This window comes from Acanthochromis polyacanthus, chromosome 18 (assembly GCF_021347895.1).
Source record: "Acanthochromis polyacanthus isolate Apoly-LR-REF ecotype Palm Island chromosome 18, KAUST_Apoly_ChrSc, whole genome shotgun sequence".
Lineage (NCBI taxonomy): Eukaryota > Metazoa > Chordata > Actinopteri > Pomacentridae > Acanthochromis > Acanthochromis polyacanthus.
The window spans coordinates 3,452,390-3,470,070 of record NC_067130.1 but is presented as its reverse complement, the minus strand read 5'-3'; the positions used below and the strand labels follow the sequence as shown (position 1 = coordinate 3,470,070).

Sequence of the window (17,681 nt, the reverse complement as noted above, 5' to 3'; positions counted from 1 at the left end):
GAATGGAGGCCGTGCAAGACAAGACGGTGAATCTTTGTACAAAGTTAACGCTAAAAACGCATACACCCCCTGTCAAAAGTTTTAGGACGCTTTCTCATTCATTTAAATGAGAAAGTGTCCTAAAACTTTTGACAGGGGTGTAAATCCTTGTGCCCAAAAAGAGTTTGCTACTTTTTATTCCTTTCAGTATCATAAATGTTTTTCTTTGTCACCCTACTTGTACATCCTCATCTGTTCAGCATCATCAACGATCACATACAGACAAAAATGTTAAGCAAGAAAACAAATTTAATTAAACCCAGGCATAGTCAAACAGTCATTGGAACAAACAGCATTCCAGTTACCACAAATGCTTCAAAAAATCAGAGCTGAACCAATCCTCATAGTTGTTAGATTCTGATAAGAACTTTATGTGAATGAATGTATAGTAAAAACCAGAAAAGCACTCAGAGAGCAGTACTCCACCAAAGCTGCTCAGTCTTTGCATGATTTCAGATGGATGAAATCTTTAATGAAAAAAAAAGACCTTGCGTTGAGCACTTGGGGTTTCTATTTGCAACCAAAATATGTACTGTTGTGATGTGCTTTCATGGTGATTTGCAACTGATGCATTTAAGAAAAACCGTCAAACATTGTATCTTCATTAGTTAACCTGCTTTACTCAGTAAAGGAGGTTAAAGTCCAGCTGACACGAGGCAAAAGACGAGGTCCACCTTCGACAGGTTTCCAAAAAGCCAATTTAGAATCATCAGTTAACCAACCAGCATGTCTGTAGACCAGAGGTGTCCAACATGAGGCCCGTGGGCCAAAACCGGTCCTCCAGAGGGTCCAATCCGGTCCTCAAAGTGTAAAAATTACAGAGAAGACATTAACAGTAAATTTTAGATTTGTAAAACTATAAATTTAAAATAATTTCTAGACCATGACAAGTTGTTTTGATACTAAAGTAAAATACTAGATTGCTCATTGTTCTTTTGTCATTTTGTGCCTCATTTTTGTAATATTTTGCTGTTTTTGCTGATTTTTTTTGTGTCATTTGTCCATTTTTTATCACTGTGTAACTTTTTTGTCACATTTTTTGTCCCTTTTCTGTTTTGTTTAATGTTGTTTTATTTTTTGTCATTTTGTGCCTCATTTTTGTAATATTTTGCTGTTTTTGTCGATTTCTTTTGTCATTTTGTGTCTTTTTTTAATCTCGCTTCTGTCGTTTGTACATTTTTTGTCACTTTGTAACTTTTTTTGTCTCTTTTCCGTTTTGTTTCATGTTGTTTGTCTCATTTTGTGTCTGTTTTTTCGAGTATTTTGTTCCTTTTTGTCTGACTGTTGTCGTTTGTCTAATGTTTCTGTCGTTTTCTTTCTCGTTTTTGTGTTTTCTTTGTGCCTCGTGTTTTTTGTCTCATTTGTGTCATTTTGTGTTTTGCTTCATTCGTTTTTCATTGTGACATTTTGTAAGTATTTTTTGTCTCATTTGTGTTGTTTGTCTATGTTTTGTTGCGTTGTAACTTTTCTTGTCTCTTTTTTGTTTTGTTTCATGTTGTTTGTCTAATTTCTGTCATTTTGTGTCTCATTTTGTAATATTTTGACTTGTTTTTATATTTTTTTTGTCTTTATTTGTTTGACTTTTGTCATTTTGATCATAAAGTAAAACCTGATATTGTTCAGTTCCAGATGTCTGTGACTAAATGTCGTGTTCCCTTGTAGAAAGTTGTAATGTGTAAATGATAAAGTGAGGCTGAATGTTGTTGAAACTGAAATTACTTTGTGGTTTTTTTATAGGTTATTATGCTGTGATTTTGCTGGTCTGGTAGCCTAGCTGCGCTAGACCCATGCTCTGAAGACGCAAGGGTCTAGGCACGCTCGACAGGGAGGGAGGCGGGCTAAAAGGTTGTCTATCAAATCACTCTGCAGCAATTGGGTAGGTATACAACCAATCAGTGCAACAAATAGGCTCCTAGAGCGCCGGAAATCAGAGGATGCGGGCCTTATTTATACAGTCAATGGGTGAAGCTCAAGTATATTAGAAGCTCAAGTATATTACAGACAGATTATTCAGAGTCGGTGCTAATGGAGCTCAATGACTGTTGTCGTTTTTGTTTTCGACCCTGGCAGAGAATTAAATTCGTTGCCGTGGGTTGTCTAGCGCGGCTAGGCTAGTTGTTTCCGGTTGTTTCTGTCAGAATCGTCGCGCCTCTGTCGTCACTTAGTTACGCCCGCCTTCTGACTCTACACTTCATGGTGATTGGTCGGCCAGTTTTAGGAGCATCCAACCTCGAGCCTTATGGAGGGTAACTAGACCCACCCTGGCAGAGAATTAAATTCGTTGCCGTGAGTTATCTAGCACGGCTAGGCTACTGGTCTGGTCCACTTGAGATCAAATTGTGCTGAATGTGGCCCCTGAACTAGAATGAGTTTGAAACTCCTGCTGTGGACTGTGGGAAGAAGCCGGAGCGCAGAGACAGAATGCAAACTCCAACCAGCAAACCCTCAGGTTCAAACCCAGAACTTCCTTGCTGTGAGGCTGCACCGCTGCCCAGTACGCCTTCCATTTATGTTTCTAAACCACTGTTTGTCTCTCTCTGTGGACCACGTTCGCACAAAGACATAAACAGAACACACAAACTTGTGTTCCCAACAGAAAGACGCACACACCCAAAAACTGAACATCATGAAAGATTCACCTGCCTAACGACGCCTTTGTTCCAGTCCGGCTAATCAGTGTGCAGAACCAGATTGCCGGCTGAGTGATAATTAATAGAAGCAATCTGCTGCCCATCAAAGCAAAAACAGCACTTCCAGACCTCCGCTTATTTGATCTCAGTCAGATTCCACCTCTCGCGACTCCTAATGGATGCCAGAACCATCAATCTACGCAGCGGGGGTGAGCCGGCCCGCTGAATGCGCTGCTTCATTTCCACCGTTCAGCATCATCGTACACATTAGTAGATGGCCTGAGAGGACCCGGACTCAGGGTCCCGCTGAGAACAATGCACCGGGAGATGGGGGGAAGAGAATTAGCAGAGGCAATTACTCAGCTATGGATTTGTCTGATAAGGTTCATTTTTCTAAAGACGATTACATAACTGTACAATCTGCGGCAGCACCGACGCTCGCTTTTTACCTCCTGGGCTGACCTAACAAGATATATCTCCTCAACGGATTACCACGCTCCTGGAAACTTCCTGAGAACAACATTTTATGACTCTGATAGCTTTGTGGTCGTACAAGCAGACGGATATGCAGAATCAGGCGATGCCCAGGAGACGAGGTGATGACGTTGGAGGAGGATGTGAGATCGCAGCAAGGTGAAGCCGGCAGAGTGTGACGTGAAGAAATTAAGAGCTGTCTAATTAACTTTTTTTCCCCCTTTCTCCTGCCTCGGAGCATCATAAGGCAAACAGCTAAACAAAACATTAAAATCCAGAGGTGGGCTGATCTCTACTCCCAACAACACAGACGTAGCGGTTCGTGGTTTCCTTCGGGGAGGTGATTAAAGACGTACGAGAGGAGTTTTCTCTTTAGAAGACTTAACAGTTAAAAATAGCAGTCTGCTGTGCTTTACAGATGAAAACGTTGGATGTGAATTTCACCCTTGAGGGGATTCATCACGGAGGAGGAAAAGAAGTATCCTTGAACGAATTCAATTTTTTTCCCCTTTCTCCTGCACTGAAGGCCATTTAAGTTAAAGCACACAATGGCTACAGTCAACCTTTACATCAGGGGAGTCAAACTCATCTTAGTTCAGGGGCTCAGTAAAATCACAGCATAATAACCTATAAATAACCACAACTCCACGTTTCCTTTGTTTTAGTGTAAAAAAAAGTCCATTGTGAACATGTTTACATTTAAGGAATTATCTTTTTACAAATCATTATGAACAAACTGAAATTTCTGAAGAAAACTAAATTTAATTTCATCAACATTCAGCCTCAGTTTATCATTTCTACATTACAACTTCCAGATCACAGAGTGTCTACAAAGGAACACAACATTTAGTCACAGCTACCTGGAACTGAACATTACAGTTCAAAAAGAACAAAAAAACAACAAAAACGAGATAAAATATTACAAAAATTAGACACATAAGGACAAAAGCAAGAAATGAAATGACAAAAAAAATCAGGCAAACGACAAGAAAGAACAAAAGAGACAAAAAATTTGATTAAAAAAGTTAAAAAGCGACAAAAAAAGGACACAAATCAGACAAAAAAATGACAAAAGCGAGCAACAAAATGGCAAAAACGATACCCAGAACAATGAATAAACCAAAACACAAAACGACAAAAATGTGACACAAGCAATAAAAGCTGGACATAAAAAGACAAAAAACAACAAAAACAGGAAAAAATGTTACAAAAATAAGACACAAAATGACAAAAGAGCAATCTATTATTTTAACCTTATGATCCAAACAACTTCTCATGGTCTAGAAATGATTTTAAATTTACAGTTTTACTAATTTACAATCTGCAGTTAATGTCTTCTGTAATTTTTAAACTTTGAAGGCCGGATTGGACCCTCTGGAGGACCGCTTTTGGTCGTGTCTGAATGATTTCTGACTCTCAAAATCAACTTTATCTTTAAAATTAGTACTTTAAAACATTAAGATCAGTAACTCTGGGGTTATTATAGGAGCGTGAAAGTTGGTTTTTGACAGGATGTGAAGTAAAAACATAATAAACTACCGTATTCCAGCTGAGGCCACACAGCTGACCTCTTTCCCCTTCACTGCTCTGGTCCCATTAACCAAACCTGTATATCTGCAGCTGTTACTGCCTCCACGCACGTTCAGGCCACGCCACGGCCTCGTCTGCTTGTCCTGCCGCCGCCGCAGCCTGGCGGGAGGTCTAATTGGAGCAGATTGAGCTGCTGTCCTGCAACATATGGTTCACAGCCCTGACAGCGCCACACAAAGGAGGCAGATCCACGCAGGTCCCGGCCCCGGCACAGACTCACCAGCTGGGCGAGGCTGCAGTACTGTCTGCAGGCCCCGCCCTTCAGCCCGGGATCAAAACGCTCCACAGGATGCCGGACGCTCCTCTAGACGTCTTTCTGGTGGCTAACAGGCAATAGGATGAACATATAGTAACCAGGCATAAGGTTGCTGTGTGAAACAAACACAGAAAACCCCTCTCTGACCACAGATCTGTGATAAAGTTTGTACTTTTAGAGATAGATTTAGACCAGAGGTGTCAAACATGAGGCCCGTGGTCCAAAACCGGTCCTCCAGAGGGTCCAATCCGGCCCTCAAAGTGTAAAAATTACAGAGAAGACATTAACTGCAGATTGTAAATTTGTGAAACTACAAATTTGGAATGATTTCTGTACGATGACATGTTGTTTTGATCATAAAGTAAAATATTAAATTGCTCATTGTTCTTTCATCATTTTGTGCCTCAGTTTTGTATTATTTTGTCTGACTTGTCGTTTGTCTCGTGTTTTTGTCTTTTTGTTTCTTATTTTGTCATTTTGTGTTTCCTTTTTTTCTCCCTTGTGTTTTTTGTCTTATTTTTGTCACTTTGTGTTTTGGTTTATTCGTTTTTTGTCTCGCTTGTGTCATTTGTCGATTTTTTTGTTTCTTTGTGTCTCATTTTTGTAATATTTTGTCTTGTTTTTGTTGTTTTTTGTCTATTTTTTGTCTGACTTTTGTTGTTTGTTTCATAATTTTGTCGTTTTGCGTTTCCTTTTTGTCTCGTTCATGTTTTTGTGTCGTATTTGTGTCATTTTGTGTGTTACTTTACTCGTTCTTTTGTATATTAAGTTCTTTGTCTATATTTTACTGCGTTGTAACTTTTTTGTCTCTTCTTTGTTTGGTTTCATGTCATTTGTGTTGTTTTCATCATTTTGTGTCTCATTTTTGTCATACTTTGTCTTCTTTTTGTCGTTTGTACTTTTAATATAATAAAAAAAAGACATTCCATGAATTGTGTCAGTGTCTAACATGAGGGTGTGAAGCATACCAGGGGACCCACAAAAAGAAGAAAAAAAACCCCAAAACATCCAAAATACTGGAAATAATAAAAAATAACTGTCATTTTGTTTAGCTTCAATTTTACATGAGATTTGCACTTTCTCTTGGCTTTTTATATTTAATAAAGGTATTTTAAATGTGTAAAAACAATGAAATCACACCTAGTTCATAATAGTAATAGTTCATAAAGATTAAAACGCTTCCACATTACACACCGAGCATTAATTTGACATTTTTGTTGTGGGAGCTTCTCTAATTGTACAAGATTCTGCTCATTTAGCAAACACGTTCATGCAAAAATTAAGACTTAATATGACGTTTTCTGTTAACTGTCTCATTATATTGCATTTCATCTATATATTAACAGCATTAAGCTTGAATCCAACAGTGTTATTCATTAAATAAAAAGAAAATATTGCAACAAATTAGCAAAATTTGTCATTTAATTTCAAACGTTCTTATTGTCTACAGATATTTAACGTGGAATAAATTCACTCTCAGATTTTCTTTTCATGTATTTCAAACCTGTAAAAGGAACACGCTTGTAAAACGAAGGTATGCAGAGATAGCAGACAGAAAAGAGGGAAAAAACTGAAACATGGAGAGATCAAAGGAGCAAATGTTTCTATATTTAAAGAAACCCAACAGTCAAACTCTTGCTGAGGTTCAAACTAATTAATTCCACATCAACAAGTTCTCATTCTGTCAAAACACAAATCTACAATAAAGGCCATACAGTCTCCGTGTGATTTGAGATACTAGTCCATCTTTAAAACCCTGAGGTTATGCTGTGTTGCTACTACATGCTTGAATATGTCACATTTACTGAAGTGACCTGCCAACATGATGTCACTTCCTCCTGAAGAAAAGACTCCAAGGCTTTCTGACTGATTTAATATAAAGCAGTCAACAGGTTTACTACAGTATCTGTATAAGTAACTTTACATATCAAATTTATTCAATTGCATACATAATATTTAGAAGAATCTTTCTCTAAAATACCATGTGGTGTTTGGTTGTAGGCGGCCATGTTGGTTTTAGGTCTGAAAACAGCAAAAATGTCGACTATGATACAAAAAGTCCCGTAATTATATATTGACCCAAAGAATAAAAACTAAAAGAATAAAAGCCTAGATGTATATAATCAGTAAAATAAAAACATACTAACAGCTGTGATCTAACAACTGATTTAACTGCAGCTAATAAACCGTTCAGCAACGAGAAGGAAATCTGGGATGGATGACAGCATGAAGTAAGAAACATTTTCTAGGTCCATCTTTCAACAGGTTTAATACAAACCCTCTGACGGCCCGCTATCCCAACAACACTGCCCACTTTTACTGGTGCCATGACGACTACACACCACGTAAAAAGTGATGATTTTAGCCTGAACCACAGGCTTTCCATAAACCTAACCAAGCGGTTTTTGTGCCTAAACCTAATGACACCCTAACAATATCTTTTAATGGCAACATTTGGGACTAAGCGTTAATTATGTCGTCATGGCGACACTGAGCAGGTATCGCACCGTATTCTGTGACCCATCAGATGTGCACAGATGTGACCTCATATCTGGGCTGTAATGTCAGTAAATTTGAGTAAAACACAAACTTTGCTTGGGGGCGTAATTCACAAATCACCGGAGATCCCCAGGTTTTACTAATCCCGTACGAATAGCACATAAATCCAACCATTTGCTGCCACAGTTTTTACAAAAAAGTGTCCATTTCAGTCATTTAGACATGAAGCTGACACCTTCAGTTACAGTCTGAAAGGGGCTTTGATTAATAGTACAAAAATTAAACAAGGTGCACACTTTCAAACAGAAGCACAACAAAGGAGAGCTTGTTTCCTGATCTCACCCCTCTACACTCTTACAGCTAATCGCTGAGTAAAGTCCTCGTATATGTTGAACTCTTCCGCTTCCAGAGCTGGAAAGTATCTGGGTTTTCTTTTTTCTGCGTCTGATTTCTTAAAAATGATCTAGCCAGTTTGATGCATGCAGAGGCTCTGCTGCTTCTCATTTTCAATAACTTCTCCCTAACCGAGTTAGAAGTGTTTGCGATGAAGAGAAAAACTTCAAAATCTCTTTTCTAGCTGGGGAAGGTTTGGTCTCGATCACAGTTCAGGTTTAGCGGGTTTGTTGGCTCGTGTGTTGCATCCATTGTTCCAGCGAAACGTTGGAAGGTAAAGAAATTACCTTTGATTTTCCTAATTATATCTGCTGCTTGTGTGTAATCGATGTCTGCGTTTCATCTTTGTTTCTATAGGATTGAAAACAGTGCCTAAGCAGCGCAAGAGTAATTGTTGGAGCCAGGCTGCATACACCACCATCTGCTAAAACGTCCCTGAAGCCAATAGATGAAGGAGTGCCAAAAAAGTTTGTGATGTGTGAGGATGCCATTACTCCTCCTCTAATTCTAAGTGAAGCCTTTTTCCTTCTGGGAGAAACAGAATTACACAACTTGGCAGCCTCTACCCATTTCTAACGCTTCCTCACCTCACCCTCAGCCATCCCAGATAGAACACTTCCTGCATGAAAGATGGATTCATGACACAATCTGACATGAATAGACCCTCCGAAGCTGCGAGCAAAACGGTGAAATCCGTAAGCAGGCGTCGTTTTACGAAGCAGCTGCAGCGACAATGTGAGTGATTTTGCTGCACGGAGACGATGACAGTAGATACACCGTGTGCTGCTCAGGGTCGTGTGTGTGTTTTGTGTCGAACAGTTTGATTACACTTTGTGCAGCGATTCTTTATTTGATCTTCCTTCATTATGAAAAATTGGGTCCTGGTGGGGAACAACCATCACCGTAAACTAGTGATGGAAGTCTATTTGTGCTGCTTCTTTTCTTTATTTTGTAGATATTATGTGTAACAAATCCTTGGAGTCTTCCAGTCTTTTCTCCAGGAGGAAATGACATCATGTGGAGCAGGTCATGTGATCTGGAATGAACACACTTCCTGGAGAGGTGTTTTTGTAACGGGGAACTTAATTGAAAGTAATTTCTAGGACACAGATATAATTTGTTATTCTCCATATAACATTTGATATACTGCCAAAAAGAAATATCTGTCACGATTATCTCAACTTAATAAAAAGAACACAATCAAAACTATTTCTGAATAAACTAAACTACTAGCTAATTAGAAGGTGGTTGTTATTAAATTGGTACGGTTATTTAGTTGGCATTTCAGTGATATTCAGTCATTTTTTATTAATAAATGATTGTTTCCATAATAAATAATTATGGAATTTGTAAAGACATGATCATATAAAAACATTAGTTTTTAAAATTTTTAATAAAAATGTATGCAGATATATCCCATGGACTTCAAAATTCTTCAATTATAGAGTGACCCAGACAATTTTTGAGTCATTTTGGACAATTTTCCTCAAGTTTTATGTCAACTTGAATCTTTTGTAATAATTTTGAATCATTTTTGTGTCTTTGGGATAATTTTCAAGCAATTTAAGACACATTTTCTGTCATTCTGGACAAATTTTCTGTAATTATGGATCATTTTCAAGTCATTTTGGGCTATTTTCGTGTCATTTTGGATAAGTTTTGGGTCATTTTGGACGATTTTCTTGTCATTTTAAACAAGTTTTATGTCACCTTTGATCATTTGAGTCAATTAGGAAAAATTTTATGTCATTCTGGACTAATTTTCCATAATTATGGAACATTTTCAAGTCATTGTGAATATATAATTGCGGGATTATCTGTAACATTGTTGACATTTCAGTGATATCCAGTCATATTTTATTTATAACTGATTGTTTCCATAATAAATAATTATGGAATTTGTAAAGACATGATCATAATGAACATTAAATTATAAACTGACTCTTTTAGTTATTTGCACAGCTTAGAAATAGTCTATTGTTTATTCGTGTATAATAATATCATCATTATACAATCCAGACTGTGTGAAAGACAAATATCACACCAGTACCGTGGCTCACTCCATCACTGTGTTTGGTATAAACAAACATTAAAGTGACCTATGTGAGGACAACAGAACGGTGTCACTTTGACAGACTGATGAAGCCGGTGATGGTAAATATTCCACGTCAAAAAGGGCTGAGGTGACTTAATGCGATGCCTGAATACGTCCACAAAGACACAGCGCTGCTAATGTGCTGCTGTCACTACGAGGCCTTTCTGTGTTACAGTTATTATGTCATAAAGCTGGAGACTTGTTGGAGCGAGTAAAATCCTCAGTCAGATAATCCCCCTCCAAAGACAACTCCACTACCAACTGGACCTTGAATCGGGATTGTTTTGTCAAACTAATGCTTCCGAGCTCAGATGTGAACATTTGTGTCCCTCCCGTTTTACTTCAGAGGATTGTGAGGGGAATATTTTCGTTAATCGCACCGTCTCTACCTCCCTTCTTATCCTCCTCTTGTCCATCCATCTTCCAAAAAAATGGACAAATGGCGGCAGTGAGCAAAGGAGAGAGGAAGGTCATTTTAAGTTCAGCCATCCAGATGAAAGGAAGAATAAAGCAGGCAAGTCGGGAAAAAAAAAAGGGAGCGTTAATGATTTATGCTGCCATTCGTGTGACCGTGCTGAGACGGTCCCTGCCTGATGGTGCATTCAGTGGACTCGATCGCTCCATCCGCTTATCTCATCCGGATGACTGGACCTGTAACGCTCCTCCACCCTTTCCCACTGCTTTCTTTCTTTTTTTTTATTAAAGCAAAGGACACTGGACAGAAAACGAGGGTAATACTGAGGGATGAGACTGCCAGGGTTTAGAAAACTTGACCTTTTGGCCACATTTTGAAAAATGGACGCAATTTTCATTTGCGGCAGACGGTGAACACACAGCCCTGGAATTTACGCGCATTAATAAGACAAGGACACAAACAGATGTGAAATAAGGAGGATATACTGTATTGTGAGTGAGTGAACACATGAATAGGAGAAGAAATGAACGGGTGACCAAAACCCCGTGTTGTGCTTTCCACAGCTGTCTAAGAATGACGGATATCTCTAATATAAGCTCATCTATTTTTGATTGGCACGGCTGATTGAATTCCATTCAGAGCCGCTGTCACTATGTCCCCGTCTCACACTCGTAGATCTCCCTCGGCGGGTAATCAAGCTCTTTGAAAACTGTTTGATGAAAGAAAATTTGGCCAGATCATCGAGGAAAACATTGCATAAACCGGCTCTATTAGCCGACACAGCCGAAAGCACAGAACAGCGTTACGGCGGATAATTACAGGCAGAATTCACAAACCCAATAATGACACAAAAGAAGAGGCAATAATTAAAGTGACCGAGGTTATTAACCCTGTTTAATAATGACGTAAGAGACGGAGTTAATCAAAATCACCAGATATAAATAAATAAAACTCATATGTAGCCAGAAGCTAATTGATAAGATGCTGTATCTGACACTTCTGCAATCACCAAAGTTAACCTCAGAAAGCCTGACCCATCAAGAAATAGCTGGAAAATTCTATTTTTTTTGTAACTCAGATGTTTGTTACCCCTTCTAACAAAATCCAAAAGAAACATTTTGCCATATCACTTTGTTTATGATCTGTTTTTTGGGCGTTTTTGGCAACTTTTTGCACACAACTATCTGAAGCAAAACTCCACTTGCTCCAGTCTACACACTGACACACTTCATAACCAAGAAAACTACATAATAATGATTAGAATTAAAAGAAAGAACGAAACAACAAACTGCAGGGAGCTTTGTTTCGTCTCCCAGTCGGCTCTCGTTGACATTTTCAACGTAATTTATTTTTCCTTTTTCTTCCTCTAGTCTTTTTGACATCTAAAAATTGGTCAAATTAGTGAAGCGATGATGAATTCAGAGGAATTGTTAGTGCAAAAATACTCAACATGTATCTGAATATGGAAGATTCCTGTGACATTTAATGGCTACCAGTCAGAAATTTCATGTTGTTACCAAGCTAAAATGTCTTGTAACTGCATCACTACAAGCTAATTGCTGATTGTTCCAGATGAGCTGTCCACGTCACGTAACATACACTAATGGAGCAGCACATGCCACGTGTTATTGGGTATTCATTGATAATGTTGCCAGCTATATTGTTCAGGAAACTGTTCAAAATTTGCACCCCATAATCTGAAACCTAAAACCAGCAAAAAGCAACACTGCAGTTGCAGCCATAGCATGAAGGAAAACTAAAAAATACACTCATTGTGTGAATGCATAAGGGCTTATTAATATCACTGCCCTATCATTGAGACACCAGTAGACTGGACGATGAGTACAACAGTGGGTTCTATTAATTGTGTGTCTGTTTTTTTTTTAGCCTTGTTCTTTCAGCTGCAACCCTGGCAGTGTCAAGAAGTCGTAGGAGCAAGAAAAGAACAAATATAATAACATAATAGAAACCGGTAACTAGGCGTACTGCAAATTTTATAAGGTCAGAGAGTACAAGGCTTTAGTGATGCATCGGCCTCCTCTGCTCTACAGAGAAAGAAACGGCTTAAGATGCTAAAAATTCCTGCCCTCCTTAGAGACCTTTTCACTGTCCAAGATCAGAGAATTGATCAGTCAGGAGGTGGCGTTTTTATGTGTGTTCATCTTGTCCATAACTTGCTCCAGAGTAGCTTACATTTGAGGGTTATATCAGGGTTAAAAGTAAAGTAACATCGCCAACCTCACATCTGGCTTCGTGGTGGCTAAAGAGAAGTTTGATGAAACAAAGGATGATGGAAAAAGAAAAAGGCAGATATAGAATACAGGAAAAAACACACACAAAACTCCAAATCCAACAATGACAAGCAAAGAACAGGAAAACGAGAAAAACTTGACGAGAACACACAGGGAATCAGGGGAGGTGAAGAGGCAGGAAAACGGATGAACCGGACAAAAAAGAAGGACAGCACTAAACACACGAGAGGCCAAAGCGTAGAGGTGAGAACACAAAGGCAGAAAGTACAACAAGTCAGCACACAGGGACAAAATATTTCTACATAAATCAGGAGGCAAACTAAAAATAAATTCAAAATCATGCCAGCTGTGAAGCACATATTGTAGCTGAGAGTGAAAGAAATCTAGTTGGCAAGCTGCAAGAATTCTAAGTAATAAATACACTTTTGAAAACTAGAAAAACACTCAGAGAGCGCAGTACTCCTCCAAGGCAGTTCATTCCCCGATACGGCATTGTCAGAAATTGAAGCATTTTCTATTAGTTATTGATGATGACTTAATTTCCCTTGAGATTCTATCTATCTATCTATCTATTTATGATCAGACACCCCTACAACATAGAATATGTCCATTTAATATAGATGTATGTACCCACAAAGAAAGGGATCTTGCGCTGAGCACAGGCGTGTGTTCTGCATGTGTACGTTATATAAAGATACCGAATTCCTTGACCTAAATATGTAGCGGGCGGCGGGAATTGATGGGATTCAGAAACACCCCCACAATTTAAACAATTTGTTCCTTGTATCATTTCTGACAGATAAGTCCTGATAAGTCCTCAGTGGTGGATTTGCAGTTGGATCACAATCATGTGATCGTCAGCAGGCAGCTGATGTCGTGTTCTCTTGTTGTCATGGTTACAGTGACGCCGTGCTGCTATCTGGTAATGATACGGAAATCTATAGCATATCTGTGGATCCAGACCATACGCCGCATCACTGCCAAAATCTAATCAGTCGGTCCTTGAGTCATTGCTGATCACCCCTGAAAATTTCATCCAAATGCGTTTGTTTTTGAGTAATGTTGCTAACAGACAGACAGACAGACATACAGAGAGACAAATCAGCGCCGATCGTCACACAACTCCACCATGCTTCAAAGACGTGTTATTTTTAAAGAACCACCAAAACTACACCATTTATCAGTTAAAAAGAAAAACAATCATTGGATTCCAAACCAAATTTGAATTTGTGATATTCCATCAAAAATCACTTTATTCTGCATTTTTCATGAAAAAAAATCTTGCAAAAATAAACCGTTTGCACAAACCAGATCTGTAAAAAACACAAAATTTTGTGCGCCCTGGAGCAACTAAAAAGCCATGACTGAATCACCCGCAATCAGCAGTCAAGTGACAAATATTCAGACATTTTTGACTGATCTAGGCTGAACTGCAGGTTGTGTTTACAAAGAACACATAACAGGTATGTAAGGAATCACAGCAAAAATAGAAGTAGTGAAACATGAATAGTAAGTGGCGTCGGAATTGCTTTTTTTGCAGAATTGGTAAGAGCAATTAGGACTTTTCGATTTTTTCCCCCGTTTTCATGAAATAAATCATACTTAGTAATGTCAAACGTATTACTTTTTACATTTTAACTGTGTAATACTGCACAAAAGGCGTCTGGGTTCTGTCAACGACGAGTCATGCTTGTGTTGTGTCTATAGAGGTGAGGAACTTTATATCGCAGTAAAATAATGAGCCCACAGGGAAACCAGAAACTGAAAGTTTAGATGCTCCATTTATCTAAAAGTAAGGATAAATGGAGAGCATTGCTGAAGTGGCACTGATAAGCAGTTGAAATAACTATCTAGTGAATAGATTGTTTTGAAATATTAGCTAAAAGGAATGAATTTATCTGTTCAAATAGTCCCTTAAATCTACTTGTAAAACAGAGTCTTTTATTCTGTTGCTGCTGGCACCGAACGGATTTTAAATACGGGTGAACAACACAGACACTGTTCACTATAACAGCTCGTAGCTTTCCTCACCTGGAGATCTGAAGGTCCAGGCCTCGTCGTCATCAAAGTGTGTGTCTCCAGCTGTGAACCTCTCTCCTGGGAAGAACGCATGAGCCACTGTTCCCCCCGGCCCGTCAAAGGGATATCCGTCATTGTGGTCGGCTTTAGTGAAGTCGATCTGAATGTCTGCGTCGCTGCCGGCCACCTCGTGGAAGTTCAGCGGTGCGATGTCGCTCCAGACCTTCAAGGCGTAGTGCATCAGGGCCCGGACGGTGTCCCTGCCCAGCAAGGCCGAGTCCTTCGGGAAGGTCCTCACTCTGAGATGAGAAGGGAAGAAAAGGAATATATTTAATACAAGAGGGGGCAAGAACAAGGAGGAGAATAAGAAGAGGGGCATGGAGGAGAAAGAGATGGAGCGGCTGAAGAGGAAAGTGGATGAGAGGCTCGACAGAAGAATGAAGGAGAAGTGGGGATGAAAGGACGACTGAGAGAAGGAACGGACGGAAGACGGAAAGAACAAGAGAGGTAAAGTCTGTGAGACAAGCGAAGAAGACCAGAATATCAAGTGTCTTAGTGCGACACATCAGAGATTAACATGAAGGGTCCTATTTTCGGCCACTCAAGCAGCACTCTGAGAGTGAATTTGCTTTAGTGTGGTACTTTTAGAGGAGCTCATGGCGCACAGATGGCAGAAGAGGAGCAAACAGGTAAGAGGTTCATACAAATGAAGCAGAAAACAGCAAAATATAGGTGGGTCTGTATATAATTATGGGACTTTTTGTATCATAGGTGACATTTTTACTGTTTTCAGCTTAAAATCAACATGGCCGCCTATAACCAAACACCACATGGCATTTTAGAGAAAGATTCTTCTAAATATTATACATACAACTGAGTTAAATTTAAATTAACAGTTATTTATAAAGATACTGTAGTAAACCTGTTGACTACTTTGGAGTCTTCCAGTCTTTTCTTCAGGAGGAAATGACATCATGTGGAGCAGGTCATGTGATCTGGAATTAACACACTCCCTGGAGAGGTGTTTTTGGAATTAGTAAGTATTTTTCATATAAAATTTGATATATTGCCAAAAAAGAAATATCCATCATGATTACATCAACTTAATAAAAGAACACAATCAAAGCTATTTCTGAATCAGCTCATTTTATTATCGTTTAGCTCATTAGAAGGTGCTTGGTATTAAATTCAGACCATTACTTAGTTGACATTTCAGTGATATCCAGTCATTTTTTAATATTAAGTGATTGTTCCCATAATAAATAATTATGGAATTTGTAAAGATATGATCATAATGAACATAAAACATTATTTTTTTTACTTTTCATAAAAATGTATGCAGATATATCCACGAACTTCAAAAGCCTCTCAATTATATACTGACCCTGGTATTTGGCATAACGCCGGTCTGCCACTTTGGTGATTTTAGCAACAAGAGAGCAAACTAAACGGGCAGAATAATGCTTAAAACAAACAAATTTAATTAGTCACTCCCCAGACATTTAAACCGGGATAAAAGATTGTTGTGTTGTAGAACATTTGTAAAGGAGTCAGCAGTGATCTATTAGTAAATGTGAGTCTTACAGAATCTGTTGTCCGCAGCTGCTTTGTGCTGTCAGTTCATTAAATTCCTGCAGCCTTCTGAAGGCAGCAGGACACAGTGACAAATCCTCACCCTCCGAGTTGAATGCCACATCCAAGCGCAGTGCCATTATGCACAGCCATCCACTGTGTTTGACTTAATTAGATCACATGCAAAGGAAACCATCCCAATCAGCAGTCAGACTCTGCTGATGCTGTGGACATTTTCCTCTCAGCAAAACTACTATTTCATGTTTTGCATTATGGTGGAAATATGTAAGCTATGATGTGACCATTAACGATGTCAGATACAGAAGAAATAAAAGTGAATTAACTTGATGTGGCCGTAGAAACGGCTTCATCAACAGTTTGTGTTATTTATTTCTATCATCACAGCAAGCTGAATAAAAACACAGTCAAACACATCTGCTTCTAAGGTCCCATATGGAGAAAATGAGTTTTTATTGTGTTTTGTTCAATCTATAAACTTGGAGTTGTAAAACTGAACTTGGAAAAATGTGAGGACGCTTACTACTCCCATTTCTCCGCCACCCTTTACAGGCTAGTAAGAATTTTATCCAGCTTGTGCAGCTACCTCTCTGTTATTCAGTTTAGTTTTTTAGTCACTAGCCACTTCTGCTAACTCAAAAATATCTCATCCACATGCAAAGCACAGCAAATGTTCTGCTGTTGGCTGCAAGAGTGAACACAAGAGTCTTCACGCACTCCCATTACACCAAATTACACCAACTGCTGAGCTTCAGAGGAGACACAGAGAGAGTCTTCTTCCTGAAGGCTCCAGATAGAACTGACTAAACCAATCGAGGTAAAACCAACCATCTCTGCAATTATTTTGAGCTAAAAACACTGAAGGACACATTCTAAAATCTAAGCTCTCTATTACAGCTACAGAGAAAAGATGAGAAAGCCTGGAAAGCGGCCGCTGAAGAAGTGAAATAAAGGAAACAGTTGGAGCTGTTCGGCAGCAGGTAGTGGCAGGAGAATTCCTCTAACACACAACAGCATAAAGGTCAGCAACACAATGTCTGCCACTGGGAGAGACCTGCGCAAAAATCGCTGTTTGCATATTTTCTCCGACTTCCTTGGTTTTGTATTTCATGCTCAGGTGATCTTGCCGCTCACGTATACAGATAATAAAATCAGAATACAATGTGCATTTGAAGAGATTATGGCATCGGCTTTCTGCAGCAGCTTATGAGCTTTTCACTGTCTTTTCCATTTCCCTCTTCCTTATTTAGTTTAGTCCTCCTTCGCGCCACCTTAACATCTATAAAGCTGTTTCTCTCTGACGGCTACAGTAGAAACGGGAACAAAAAGAAAGCCACTCAGACCTCATGCTAAGTTTGTCTCCTCCTCTTCTTCATCCTCTAATTGTCTCTCTTATCCCCTTTCTTTTCTTTTCACCCATCACTCTTTG

At 39.0% G+C, this 17,681-nt stretch overlaps 1 protein-coding gene across 1 annotated transcript in view; it reads right to left on the bottom strand.

The window, feature by feature from the left end:
- Positions 1–17,681, bottom strand: part of LOC110969097 (matrix metalloproteinase-17-like) — a 108,923-nt gene that overhangs the window by 32,226 nt on the left and 59,016 nt on the right. The window contains exon 4 of the mRNA XM_051938104.1: positions 14,675–14,961. Within this exon, the coding sequence (XP_051794064.1) occupies positions 14,675–14,961 (287 nt within the window). The remainder of the gene's footprint in view (positions 1–14,674; positions 14,962–17,681) is intronic.